General features: G+C 42.2%; 1 protein-coding gene across 2 annotated transcripts in view; it reads right to left on the bottom strand.

Annotated features, from left to right (window-relative positions):
- ptgs1 (prostaglandin-endoperoxide synthase 1) overlaps positions 1-15,284 on the bottom strand; it is a 57,339-nt gene that overhangs the window by 26,617 nt on the left and 15,438 nt on the right. For both annotated transcript variants that reach the window (XM_020469828.2, XM_020469835.2), the window contains 4 exons: positions 11,903-12,043; positions 9,231-9,374; positions 8,947-9,128; positions 3,852-3,935 (listed from right to left, as the gene is read on the bottom strand). In XM_020469828.2, coding sequence (XP_020325417.1) covers positions 3,852-3,935; positions 8,947-9,128; positions 9,231-9,374; positions 11,903-12,043 — 551 coding nt within the window. The remainder of the gene's footprint in view (positions 1-3,851; positions 3,936-8,946; positions 9,129-9,230; positions 9,375-11,902; positions 12,044-15,284) is intronic.

The raw sequence follows: 15,284 nt of genomic DNA, 5'->3' as shown, positions 1-15,284 counted from the left end.
TGCCGAGGAACTTAAAACTTGCTACCCTCTCCACTACTGTTCCATCGATGTGGATGGGGGGGGTGTTCCCTCTGCTGTTTCCTGAAGTCCACAATCATCTCCTTAGTTTTGTTGACGTTGAGTGTGAGGTTATTTTCCTGACACCACACTCCGAGGGCCCTCACCTCCTCCCTGTAGGCCGTCTCGTCGTTGTTGGTAATCAAGCCTACCACTGTTGTGTCGTCCGCAAACTTGATGATTGAGTTGGAGGCGTGCGTGGCCACGCAGTCGTGGGTGAACAGGGAGTACAGCAGAGGGCTCAGAACGCACCCTTGTGGGGCCCCAGTGTTGAGGATCAGCGGGGAGGAGATGTTGTTGCCTACCCTCACCACCTGGGGGCGGCCCGTCAGGAAGTCCAGTACCCAGTTGCACAGGGCGGGGTCGAGACCCAGGGTCTCGAGCTTGATGACGAGCTTGGAGGGTACTATGGTGTTGAATGCCGAGCTGTAGTCGATGAACAGCATTCTCACATAGGTATTCCTCTTGTCCAGATGGGTTAGGGCAGTGTGCAGTGTGGTTGAGATTGCATCATCTGTGGACCTATTTGGGCGGTAAGCAAATTGGAGTGGGTCAAGGGTGTCAGGTAGGGTGGAGGTGATATGGTCCTTGACTAGTCTCTCAAAGCACTTCATGATGACGGATGTGAGTGCTACGGGGCGGTAGTCGTTTAGCTCAGTTACCTTAGCTTTCTTGGGAACAGGAACAATGGTGGCCCTCTTGAAGCATGTGGGAACAGCAGACTGGTATAGGGATTGGTTGAATATGTCCGTAAACACACCGGCCAGCTGGTCTGCGCATGCTCTGAGGGCGCGGCTGGGGATGCCGTCTGGGCCTGCAGCCTTGCGAGGGTTAACACGTTTAAATGTCTTACTCACTTCGGCTGCAGTGAAGGAGAGACCGCATGTTTTCGTTGCAGGCCGTGTCAGTGGCACTGTATTGTCCTCAAAGCGGGCAAAAAAGTTGTTTAGTCTGCCTGGGAGCAAGACATCCTGGTCCGTGACTGGGCTGGGTTTCTTCCTGTAGTCCGTGATTGACTGTAGACCCTGCCACATGCCTCTTGTGTCTGAGCCGTTGAATTGAGATTCTACTTTGTCTCTGTACTGGCGCTTAGCTTGTTTGATAGCCTTGCGGAGGGAATAGCTGCGCTGTTTGTATTCAGTCATGTTACCAGACACCTTGCCCTGATTAAAAGCAGTGGTTCGCGCCTTCAGTTCCACACGAATGCTGCCATCAATCCACGGTTTCTGGTTGGGGAATGTTTTAATCGTTGCTATGGGAACGACATCTTCAACGCACGTTCTAATGAACTCGCACACCGAATCAGCGTATTCGTCAATGTTGTTGGCTGACGCAATACGAAACATCTCCCAGTCCACGTGATGGAAGCAGTCTTGGAGTGTGGAGTCAGCTTGGTCGGACCAGCGTTGGACAGACCTCAGCGTGGGAGCTTCTTGTTTTAGTTTCTGTCTGTAGGCAGGGATCAACAAAATGGAGTCGTGGTCAGCTTTTCCGAAAGGGGGGCGGGGCAGGGCCTTATATGCGTCGCGGAAGTTAGAGTAACAATGATCCAGGGTCTTTCCACCCCTGGTTGCGCAATCGATATGCTGATAAAATTTAGGGAGTCTTGTTTTCAGATTAGCCTTGTTAAAATCCCCAGCTACAATGAATGCAGCCTCCGGATAAATCGTTTCCAGTTTGCAGAGAGTTAAATAAAGTTCGTTCAGAGCCATCGATGTGTCTGCTTGGGGGGGGATATATACGGCTGTGATTATAATCGAAGAGAATTCTCTTGGTAGATAATGCGGTCTACATTTGATTGTGAGGAATTCTAAATCAGGTGAACAGAAGGATTTGAGTTCCTGTATGTTTCTTTCATCACACCATGTCACGTTGGCCATAAGGCATACGCCCCCGCCCCTCTTCTTACCAGAAAGATGTTCGTTTCTGTCCGCGCGATGCGTGGAGAAACCCGCTGGCTGCACCGCTTCGGATTGCGTCTCTCCAGTGAGCCACGTTTCCGTGAAACAGAGAACGTTACAGTCTCTGATGTCCCTCTGGAATGCTACCCTTGCTCGGATTTCATCAACCTTGTTGTCAAGAGACTGGACATTGGCAAGAAGAATGCTAGGGAGTGGTGCACGATGTGCCCGTCTCCGGAGTCTGACCAGAAGACCGCTTCGTTTCCCTCTTTTTCTGAGTCGTTTTTTTGGGTCGCTGCATGGGAACCATCCCGTGGCGCTGGTTGTAAGGCAGAACACAGGATCCGCATCGCGAAAAACATATTCTTGGTCGTACTGGTGGTGAGTTGACGCTGATCTTATATTCAGTAGTTCTTCTCGGCTGTATGTGATGAAACCTAAGATGACCTGGGGTACTAGTGTAAGAAATAACACGCGAAGCGAGGCGGCCATCTCTGTCGGCGCCGACAGAGAGCGCCCATCCACATGAATTTAAAAAAAGAGCCTTACAAAAGGAATTCCCCTCTGTGGAATTTAAGCTGATTGAGGTCAAAGATAGCATTTGACCTATGGGTTACTAGACAGTAGACCTGATGTAATGTTTGATGGCTGCAACTTGGCATCCAACACAAAACATGCCACTGTACAAACCATTCATGAGGCAAACAAAGTCGTTTGTAAACTGAAATCAGTGACTAAAGTTTCAGCATGTGGGAAAAGATGACTCTCAGAAACCAGTTGTTGTCAGTGATGCTTCCCTAGGAAACCTTACAGACGGAGGCACACAATGTGGACATATAATCGTGTTAATGGGTGAGGAAGGAAGATTCTCATCTATCTGATGGCAGTCAAAAAGGACAAGGAGGGTTGTACGGAGAACACTTGCTGGAGAAACCCTTGCTCTTTCTGGCAAGTCTGTTCTCAGAGCTCACCACTGGTGAGTCAAAACAACCCATTGTACCTGTAGTTTTTGTCACTGACAACTACTTCCTAGTTGATGCTGTCAAATAAACCAAGTCTGTCACAGAGAAAATACTTCATCTTGAGATTAGCAGCATCAAGGAATTTATTCAAGCACAGAGAATCCAGCGGAGGAACAGCTTGCTGACTGTCTAACTAAAAAGGGAGCATCATGTCTTGTGTTCCTAAAGGCACTCAGTAATGGAAAGCAGCAGCTTGATTAGTAAAACACACATTGTCAGACAACCCATTTGTAATGGGGGACTTGAATAATACTTGGACATTTAATTATTTTGTTGATGTTCTCTATTTATCTTTAAAGAAAAGTGGGAAATTGTTAGTCATGTTATAAGTATCCCTATACTTCTGTTATTACAGTGCTATCACTCTATTATTAATGCGCCTGCGCAGAAATCTCTCTTGCAGTTGGACCTGGCCTGAGTGTGATCGCAACTAAGTACTGTGGAAATACGGTAAACATTGTTAAACTGGAACCTTGTTGTGGTGTCATTTATAGTTAACACAAGCCACTGCTGAAAGGGACATTGATCAATGGGGTTGTTACAACATCAGCTCTCCGACTCTGAACCAACACCCATTTCCCAAAAACGGATACCAATCCCAAAACTCCTTTCTGTAGAAGTTAATTTCAACAGATAAAGCCAATGGGTGTACTTCTTTATCCCGACATGAGTCAAGATGTATTTCCTCTTAGAAGATGTGTATTCTTTCATGCTAGTGATGCAATAATATAAATTATGGGGCTCGGAACCAATAGTATTTACTTTAATCACAAGTTCCTCAGAGTTACCACAGAGTGGTACCATGTTTACAGTAACATTCCAGTGGAGACTTGTCCACAGCTGGAGTGGAGTTATGCAATATTCTACATACCTGGTATTTCATCTTTCCGTCTTTAAGAAGCCGGAGGTTCAGTTGACGCACCAGATTATCGCCGTAGACATGGCCGGCATCCACCTGTTTAGAGATGATTATAAAATATGAGATTAAAAAGAGATTGTGAGACATGACGCATGGCAAGAGATAGAGATTAATATGGTTCTCATATCTCTCGTAGAGTGTGCAGGGTTTGTTTGTTGATTGTGATGACATCGTGATGAGGCAGATGGTTTAGCTTATTTGAACTTGACTGGTGCTGTGCAGTAAAAGTCTCACAGCGCACAAGTGACATTGAGTAACATGCCTATTCCTATAGCCTATTTCAATCAATACAGTGAGCTCCAAAAGTATTGGGAAGTGACATATTTTGTTGTTTTGGCTCTGTTTAGTATTTGGTCCCAAAATCCTAGCACGCAATGATTACATCAAGCTTGTCACTAAACTTTTTGGATGCATTTGCTATTCGTTTTGGTTGTTTCATATTATTTTGTGCCCAAAAGAAATGAATGACAAATAATGTATTGTCATTTTTTTTGTCATTTTTTAAAATAAGAATATAATACGTTTCTAAACATATAAATGAATTTATCCCAATACTTTCATTCCTCCAAAATGTACTATTGGTAAGGGAATTTTTATCAATGATGACTAATTATGTATACATTTCAATCAGGACTGACTAATCAGAATACTATTATATTACTGTATATATGTATGAATTTTCTTTTTAATCCTAGTACTGAATATAATGTGTGTAAATATAATCAAGAATTAGAACAATGACTAACATGGTTGAAATGAATGAACTCATAGCCAGTCTGGCTAGAAGGCTTATCTAGACAAGCATGAACTTGGCTCGGTCATATATTATCTTAATAGGGAGAGACATGTGAGAACCATACAGCCATTGTACTGGAGCGGAGATGACACGGGCTGGTACTAAAACTGATGTCATTTTAAGTTTATAACCTATGGTAAAATGTGTAAGGAGCAGTACTCTCGAGAATAAAGGCTGCTGTTTGACTTTAAGACTGGGCTCTGTCCATTTTTATACTAATAAGGGTCATACATATCCTTATGAATTGACAGTGTTTAATTTTAATTGGGTGTTAAAACATAGTTGTTGTAGGAATTAAATTCCTCTATGTACATAAAGTGCTGTAATTTCAAAACAGTTAATCCATTATGGATGGAAATACCCTCAAATTAAAGCTGACAGTCTGCAATTTAACCCCATAGCCATTGTATCATTTCAAATCCAAAGTGCTGGAGTACAGAGCCAAAACAAAACAAATTTGTCACCATCCCAACACTTTAGGGCGCTCACTGTCTGTTATGTAGCTTACAGAATGCAAGACAGGAATTCAGGCCAGACAGAGAGGAGAATTCCACCAAAGCATTGCAAAATGTCCTGTCAGGAAATATTGTTTCTCTCCCTCTGTGTCAGATGCACGGGCATTAGGCTATAGCCTAAACCTATATTATTTTGGTAACACTTTACTTGACACCCAGTGTCATACCACTGTCATAACCATGTCATAACAGCTATGACATATCATAAACTGTTATAATATGGTCATAACACTGTCATGACATATATGTAGACATTTTATGGTTATTTATTTTCAGACATGCATCTACCCCAATGCTCTGTTGCTGATGACTGAAATGAATGCAGAAACAGATTTCAGGAGCAGGACAAGACACCCTCTTTTCAACTGATGACTGATTAAAAAGGGCATGTAAGTGATAGGCCTATCTGAATTATGGTGGTCATATTGCTTGACAGTGTATATTTCATGTCCACGTAAAGGGACACAGGATGGTCATAATCCTTAATGACAGTGTCATAAAGTACATTTTCTACAAATTATTTAAAATGATGAAAAAAAACATGACTGTAAAGAACTAATTAAGGATTTAAAAAGACAAAACATTCAAACAGGAAACTTCTTGCCAGGAAAACACAAATTTTAATAAAATGTGGGTTGACACTTAGGTAGACGTCATAAATCAGCCATGAAATAACAACATACGGTGCATTCAAAGTATTCACACCCCTTCTCTTTTTCCACTGTTAGGTTACAGCTTTATTCTAAAAGGGATTCAAATGTTTTTCCACTCAATATCCCATAATTGCAAAGCGAAAACAGGTTTAGAAATTCTTGCACATTTAAAAAAAAATAAAAAATAATGAAATATCTTACATACATAAGTATTCAGAACCTTTGCTGTCAAGCTGACAGTCCTCTCGAGTTCCTCTGTGGAGATGGGAGAACCTTCCAGAAGGACAACAATCTCTGCAGCACTCTACCAATCAGGCCTTTATGGTAGATTGGCCATAGAGAAGCCACTCCTCAGTAAAAGGCACATGGCAGCCCGTTTGGAGTTTGCCATGTGCCTATGGTGAAGCATGGATGGCAGCATCATGCTGTGTGGATGTTTTTAAGCAGCAGGGACTGGGAGACAAGTCAGGATCGAGGGAAAGATGAACGGAGCAAAGTACAGAGAGATCCTTGATGAAAACCTGCTCCAGAGCGCTCAGGACCTCAGACTGGGGCGACGATTCACTTTCCAAATGGACAGCGACCCGTTGTCAATGTAAATAGTCCGGTGGCCATTTGATTAATCATTCAGCAGTTTTATGACTTGGGAGTAGAAGCTGCTAAGGAGACTTTGGTCTTAGACTTGGCTCTCCGGTACTGCTTGCCATGCGATAGCATAGAAAGTCTATGACTTGGGTGACTGGAGGCTCTGACAATTCTGTTGGGTTTTCATCTGACACCGCCTATTATATAGGTCCTGGATGGCAGGAAGCTTGGTCCCAGTGATGTACTGGGCCGTACGCACTACGCTCTGTAGCGCCTTATGGTCAGATGCCGAGCAGTTGCCATACCAGGAGGTGATGCAACTGTCAGGATGCTCTCAATGGTGCAGCTGTTTGAGGATCTTGGGACCCATGTAAAATATTTTCAGTCTCCTGAGGGGAAAAAGGTTTTGTTGTGCCCTCTTCATGACTGTCTTGGTGTGTTTGGACCATGATAGTTCGTTGGTGATGTGGACACCAAGGAACTTGAAGCTCTCGACCCGCTCCACTACAGCCCCGTCGATGTTAATGGAGGCCTGTTCGGCCCGCCTTTTCCTGTAGTCCACGATCAGCTCCTTTGTCTTGCTCACAGTGAAGGAGAGGTTGTTGTCCTGGCACCACACTGCCAGTTCTCTTACTTCCTCCCCATAGCCTGTCTCATCGTTGTCGGTGATCAAGCCTACCACTGTTGTGTCGTGTTGGTGTCGGAGTCGTGTTTGGCCACGCAGTCATGGGTGAACAGGGAGTACGGGAAGGGACTAAGGACACACCCCTGAGAGGCCCCAGTGTTGTGGATCAGCGTGGCAGACATTTTGTTGCTTACCCTTACCACCTGGGGGCGGCCTGTCAGGAAGTCCAGGATCCAGTTGCAGAGGGAGGTGTTTAGTCCCAGGGTCCTTAGCTTAGTGATGAGCTTCATGGGAACTATGGTGTTGAACACTGAGCTGTAGTCAATGAACAGCATTCTCACATAGTTGTTCCTTTTGTCCAGGTGGGAAAGGGCATTGTGGAGTGCGATTGAGATTGCATTATCTGTGGATTTGTTGGGGCGGTAATCAAATTGGTGTGGGTCTAGGGTATCCGGGAGGATGCTGTTGATGTGAGCCATGACCAGCCTTTCGGTAATCATTTAGGCAGGTTACCTTCGCTTCCTTGGGCACAGGGACTATGGCGGTCTGCTTGAAACATATACGTATTACAGACTCGGTCAGGGAGGGGTTGAAAATGTCAGTGAAGACACTTGCCAGTTGGTCCACGCATGCTTTGAATACACATCCTGGTAATCCCCATTCAACATGACAGAGCTTGAGTGGAACTGCTGAAAAGAACGGCAGAAACTCCCCAAATACATTTATGCCAAGCTTGTAGCGTCATACGCAAGATGACGAGGCTGAATCGCTTCCAAAGGTGCTTCAACAAAGTACTGAGTAATGGGTCTGAATACTTATGTAAATGTAATATTTCAGGTTTTATTGCAATATAAATTTGCAAAAATTTCTAAATACTTGTTTGTGCTTCGTCATTATCAGGTATTGTGTATAGTGACATATATATGAAAAACATTTTAGAATAAGGCTGTAATGTAACAAAATGTGGAAAAAGTCAAAGGGTCTAAATACTTTCCAAATGCAGTGTATGTCACAGGTTTAAATATGGGTCATAACAGTGTTATCACATTATGACCATGTCATAATGTGTTAGGACACTGGGTGTCAAGTGTTAGGTAGTTTCTGTTATAAAAATAAAGCTCTCGTGTCTAGCAGTTTTTAAACGTTTCATTGTTTTATGCATGGCTTTTTCCTAATCAAACAATCCATCTCAAAAAGTATGTTAGCCAGAGGACTAATAATTACAGAGAACAATCAATATCAATAGAAAAATTGAATGATAAGCTTAAACTGTATTAAACTTAAGAAAGAAATGAACCATAAAGGCAGAGAAAAGCCTTGCATGCGAGGTTGAAAACCAAACTGCTTCTATCCAGCCCATGGTGTACTGTAGGTTTATAACCCAGCTCATTATGGTAAGATGGCCCGTTCCTCAGACAGTCACTGCTCCATCATGTGCTCGCAACAGACAGACAAACCTGTTTTGCTTCTCCACCAGAAAGGAATAAAAGATGTGCCATTGCGTGCACATGCCAGGCTTTCAACAACATTATCTTTTGCCATGATTCATTCAGTTGCATTTGATTTTGTGCTATAGCCCAACTGTCGTTTTAGCTGATATTTATGTCATTTTTGGGGATATTTTTTATATACTGTATCACAATGTTTTATGGGTACTTATAATCAAGATGGGACGAAAAGTTTAACGTCGCTAAACACTAGTTGGAATAGATTTGTTTTGCCCCAAGGATTTGAGTTGTCTGCCCCCGCTAACACCTAAATACATTACCCCCTCTAAATATAATAGAATATAATGCAATAATGATATAATAATTGAATAATATACTGTACAGTACAGGGAGTACATATACAGTAGCGGTAGTAACATTCTCACCCCATGCCCCAACGCCCTGGTGAAGCCCAGGCCCATGCTGTTTTGAGTCTTGAAGAACTGATGGGTGAAGTGCTGAGCGAAGAAAGCAAACATCAGGTTGGTTCCCTGTGGATCCGGCCTGAACTTCCTCCTCAGCAGAAACTTCTCCACCACCAGCTTTGGGTCTGGGAGGACAGACTTTCCTGGAGAAAAGTATGCATGTTAGCTATGCATGTTGCCATTGGGAAGATTTATTTTCGTAAGTAGTCATTATTTTTGGATAGGAACTTTGGATGCCCTCTCACCTTTGGCACCCATAGGGGTGGGGCAGCCTTCAGGCACAGGGGGTAGGATACGGGTGTAATAGGAGACATTGGAGTAGGATTCCCAGCTGAGGTATCCATACTTTGAGTTGAAGGTAGGAGGACTGGGAATAAGGTTTGCTCTGACTTTGGCAGAGAGAACACAGAATAGTTTGACACATTGATCATTAAAGGCCTGAAGTTTCACTGAAAAAGCAATAATGGTTGGAGGAAATGCAACCCACAGGATGGAAATGCATGCGTACGTACGTGCGTGCATCACACATTTTAGATGAAGAGATGTCACTTCTCTCATACGTTACAGGAAACATTGTGTAATGTCAGAAAATACCTGACTTCCAAACAACCCTGAAGATAATCATCTTTAAAACTGCAACTTTCAACTCAGTCAAGACACATTCTCAACATTGAAGAAACTTCCAATTGAAGTTGAGAAACATTCAACTTTTGAGGTCGGCTCAAGCGTAAAACACCTTTAAAAAAGGGGCATTGTTAGCTGTGTAGTGCCCTGCACTATAACATGCCTTGGATTTCATCCCTCTCTCATCTTTTTAAGTGGGAGAACTTGCACAATTGGTGGCTGACAATAATTTTTTGCCCCACTGTATATTAGTTACATCAGACGTGTTGCTTGACTTTGCAAAAGCCACACGCAAACATTTGAGGGAAGAAAGTATCAATATGATGCAACTGAAAACAATTAACATTATAGTACATAATATCAAGAAACAAACCGTGTTGTTCATCTGCAAAGCAAAATAAACCAATATTTCTTAGACACACAAGTCAGTCAGGTTCTGCTTGTGTTTATAGCACATGACAATCAGCTATACATCTTGAAACAACTATGGCTGTGGAAAAATACACGGACCAGATCCTGTAATAAAACTGAAAAACCGTGAGGAAATCCAGCTACCAGCCAGAGGGGGAATATAATCCTGTGAGGAATGCAGCTGCCAGACAGAGGGGGGGTGAGGGGAAGCCAGGGCGTCCAGTAAACAAGCTCACGTCGACAAACACACTTAGCTCAGACGCCATGCCATGAAAGATTAGACCGTAGCAATGCTTATGACACATGGGGCTTGCTATAGCAGACGAACATGACATGGTTGTTAACAGGGTTGACACAGATGTGTTGGGGTTTAGTGGAGGCACAAGGTTGATACAGTACATACTGATGAGATGAACACCATGGGTTTTATTGTTAAGGCTTAACAAAGTAGCCTTTTAGTGGAAGTACAGAAGTGACCCATGCGCCGTCCTGCCATTCCCGTCATTTAGCAAACGCTCTTATGCAGAGAGACTTGCAATCAATCAGTGCTTTAAAATAAAGTAGGTAAAACAATCTCATCAAACCTAGACGATACCAGTATTGCAATACTCGTTAGTATGGCAGCAAGGAAACAAAACAGCCCTAATGTTGGAAACAAACATGTTGTCATCCAGAGGCACATTTATTTCCCAAGCTAAAGAACAATTATTTTACATATAGCATTTTTTAAAAGGACCAAAAACTTTGGTCTGCTTTAGGCTTTAATTTTTGGCATGGAAAATAGATTGCGAAACTGGTATCGTCCCAGGCCTAATCACTACCCTCTCTCACCTTACCACCCTAACACACCAGAGATTGGTAGCACACTAGTGTCTCTTCCCAGTCATGGGGTTAGAAAGAGGGGAGACAGAGGTGAGGAAGTCTCCATTCCAATCTCCATGGAAGGAAGTGATGTGTAGAGTGAGGTGGTAAATCAGCTGGAGGACCATGGAGCACAGGCCTGGGAGAGAGACTGAATAAATAAGGTCAGGATGTCAGGCCAGGGTACGCTGCTCCACCCAACTACCAGTTAACACGCACACAAACACAGACAGGAGGAAATTGGTGGAGAGAGTGTGGGCCAGCATAAAAACACTGGACCATGCCAGCTTAAAAACAACCTAGCTGTACAAATGAATGATAGTATGGTTAGTAGAAAGCGTTGAAGGATGCAAATATACATCAAAAAATATATATATATATATTGGACAACTCAAATAAAAAAAGTCCATAATGATCACAGCTGCTGCTGCTGCTATTTCGACTTTAAGGCAGTGTTAATCTGCAGATGAGTAGTGAACTCAGTGACCCCCTTCTTCCTCTTTTCTTAAGGCAACAGCCCGGGCTTCTGAGATGACTTACAATACCTCACTATGCCCCTCTCTTAAATGTTAAACCTTGTAAATACACCTAAAACTGTATGCAGCTGTAGCGAGTTAGAGGGGAGAGCTCAGAGTGTGGTGATGAAACCATGGGCCAATATGTGTTATGCAAATATTTACATGCTGGGAACATAACAAAAGGAACCAAGAGGCAAATGAACACAAGTTGTAAGCAAACTGTCCAATTAATCTGCCGTAGTCAGTGTACATTGGTAGGGAAGAGAAACTCCTCTTAGTGCAGTAACATAAGAGAAGATATATGAATATATGGCTCTGGAGAGCGTTAAAGCATTTTCAACGACATAATTGATCCATGCATGCATTTCCATCATCATAACTTGTTCCCCATGGTTACAAAGCACTGTACATTGTATGGCATTAAGTTAGCCATTCCACCCCTTATACATAGCACCCACATGGCGCCAGAATGCTCACCACGGCTGCACTGAATGGTGACTCACCTGTGAGGACCACCCTCATGAGCCAGTCCCGTAGGAAGGTCCTGTTGATGAGGCTCCACAGCCAGTGGAAGTGTGTAAGGATGTAGTGGACCACATCAGGGCTCGGCTTCAGCTTCAGGTAGACCCTTGTCCAGAACTCAGCTACACACAGAGATAAGGCACAAAGCTTTGATAAAGCAGGTGTTGCATACATTACAGCAGAGTTCCCAAACTGGTGGCTCACAGGTTTAATACCCCCCCCCCCCCAACTAAGTTTTCAGTCAAATAAATGAGGGGACATAAGACTAAAAACAACAGGAAATCAACTCCAAGTGATTTCAATTTTGGAAATATGTTCCCAAGTGTTCCCACACTTGAGACATGTGATTGTATACAAATAAAAGCAAGATTTGAAATAATTATGTTTAGTCAAATGTGTGTTTGGGCTTCTTGTGGTCAATTTGCAGTCTACAAATGATTTGTAATTATGTTGTTTCGGCCCCACGACCATTTACTTAAGAAAAAAATAAATAGTTTATGATCCCTGCAGTCCAGTGTCACTCTGGGGCCCACCTAGACTGCCAGTCAGTGTTTCCCTCAGATTACTTCACAGGTAGGGTGATGAGGGTCCCTAAATAATCATCCAGGGCTTCCAAAGCCAACATTTTCAATTGAGACTAAATCAGGTCAAGCTAAAGGGGAAACAGAGCAAGGCAGATGGCCCACCCTGCCTGAATAATAGTAAGGGAAACACTGCTGCTGCCAACTATAATAGCCAGGCTTGAGGCGATAAACCATGGTAGCATTCTAGACTACTGATGAGCACTCCACATAAGGAGACATTTAGCAGAGACAGAATGATGACAAGGAAGAGGATATACAGACCGTTGATGGGATAGAAGAGACTCACTACTGAGTTTATCCAATTTAAAGTCCACTGTATTTGACATTGAAAAGCTATATTATCAGAAAACCCCTGAGCAGGACAACACTGGAAATGGCTTACTTTCCTTTTAATCTCATTTTGAAAGTCCCCTCTCCACAGACATGCAGTTGACAGGTTACTGAAAGTCTGTCCTTTATTGAGTATCTATAGATGGACTATGAAAAAACTTCCACAGCTTAAATGTCCTGAAAGTAGAGATGTATAGCGCCCAGAACAAACATGCCTGTTAGATATGCTGGGCCAGCCCAGGCCAGTGTGTCCTAGTAGGAGGTTAGAGAGGAGGTGAGAAATGCAACCATGTAGTGCCATCTGCATCAATCACTACTGATCCATGGCTCCTCTGGTATGAAAATATTTACATATGGCTGGATTTCCAATGCCTTCAGAAAGTATTCACACGTCTTGACTTTTTCCACATTTTGTTGCGTTACAGCCTGAATTTATAATAGATTACATTGAGATGAGTCACTAACCTACACACAACTACCCATAATGTCAAAGTGGAATTATGTTTTGTTTTTTAAAATATATATTTACAAATTAAAAGCTGAAATGTCGTCTCGAGTCAATAAAATTCAACCCCCTTATTATGACAAGGCTAAATAAGTTCAGGAGTAAAACATGTTCTTAACAAGTCACATTATACATTGCATGGACTCTGTGCAATAATAGTGTTAAACATGATTTTTGATTGACTACCTCATCTTTCTACCCCACACATTCAATTATCTGTAAGGTCCATCACTCGAGCAATGAATTTCAAACACATATTCAACCTCAAAAGACCAGAGAGATTTTTCAATGCCTCGTAAAGGAGGACACCTATTGGTAGATGGGTAAAAAAAAAGAACCACTGACATTGAATATCCCTTTGAGCATGTTGAAGTTATTAATTACACTTTGGATGATGTATCAATACACCCAGTCACTACAAAGATATAGGCGTCCTTCCTAACTCAGTTGCTGGAGAGGAAGGAAACCACTCAGGGATTTCACTATGAAGCCAAATGGTGACTTTAAAAAAGTTAGAGTTTAATGGCAGTGATAGGAGAAAACTGAGGATGGATCAATAACATTGTAGTTACTCCACAATACTAACCTAATTGAGTGAAAAGGAAGCCTGTAGAGAATACAAATATTCAAAAACATGCATCCTGTTTGCAACAAGGCACTACAGTAATACGACACGTGACAAAATGAACTTTATGTCCTGAATATAAAGTGTTGTACTCTAATATGTTTTGGGCAAATCCAATACCACTCTCCATATTTTAAGCAGAGTGGTGGCTGCATCATGTTATTGGTATGCATGTAAGTGTGGGGATAAAATACAATTATGGAATGGAGCTAAGCACAGGCAAAATCCTAGACACTGGGAGAGGAATTCACCTTTCAGCAGGACAACAACCTAAAAAGTATTTGCCTGTCAAGAAGACAGTGAATGTTTCTGGGTGGCCGAGTTAGTTTTGACTTAAATCTGCTTGAAAAATCTATGGCAAGACATGAAAATGTTTGTCTAGCAATGATCAACAACCAATTTGACAGAGCTTGAAGAATTTTGAAAAGAATAAATGGGTAAATATTGTACAATCCAGGTGTGCAAAGCTCTTAGTGACGTACCCAGCGAGTCTCACAGCTGTAATCTCTGCCAAAGGTGTCTAACATGTATTGACTCGGGTGTGAATACTTATGTGAAATAGATGTCTAAAAACATGTTTTCAGGAGAAGAAAAAAATATTTTATCCATTTTAAATTGAGGCTGTAAAAACAAAATGTGGTCAAGGGGTATGAATACTTTCTGAAGGCACTGTAAATGTTACATTTTTTGATAAGCAAGGTTTTATACTGGTATGCCAGTTTGAACATAGATATAAAAAATTAATGCTGTTACCTTATTTCACAACTGGCAGTATTAAGAGACAACATTGAAAGTCATTTTATTTAGTTTTGGTATTTATTCATTATTAAATCATACACTATGATTCCCAAAAACCTTTCCTACAAGTGTGAATGGTACGCCACAAAACATGACTGAATTCAAAACACTTAACTATTACTCATCATGAGGATCATGTCAGTTCCCGTTAGGATGGAAGAGGGGGAATGAAACAAATGAAGTGTTTACAAGCTACTAGATGGATGAGGGACCAGTGGAACTTTAAAATGCTTAGACATTTCTCAAGTAAACTATCAGTGTTAGACTGGACACAAAAATGTCTCCCTGGCTTTGCAAAGCCATACCACAGCTGTGCAGAACCCCACCACCAAAATCATTCACTTTTATGGCCTAGAAATGTTATTTCCTGGTTATGTAATGCGCTCATCTTTTCTTTTCATTTTACAAGTCCTTCCGCACATCAGGAAAGGATAGCAATATTTTGATAAGCCAGGGAGGAAAATGGAAAATGTAACTTAATCAAAAGAATAATAAAAGAATGTATAAGCAAAACATTTCAC

Source organism: Oncorhynchus kisutch, linkage group LG3, assembly GCF_002021735.2.
Source record: "Oncorhynchus kisutch isolate 150728-3 linkage group LG3, Okis_V2, whole genome shotgun sequence".
Taxonomy (NCBI): Eukaryota; Metazoa; Chordata; class Actinopteri; order Salmoniformes; family Salmonidae; genus Oncorhynchus; species Oncorhynchus kisutch.
Note: the sequence above shows the minus strand (reverse complement) of the source record. Positions and strands in the feature narration are given on the sequence as shown.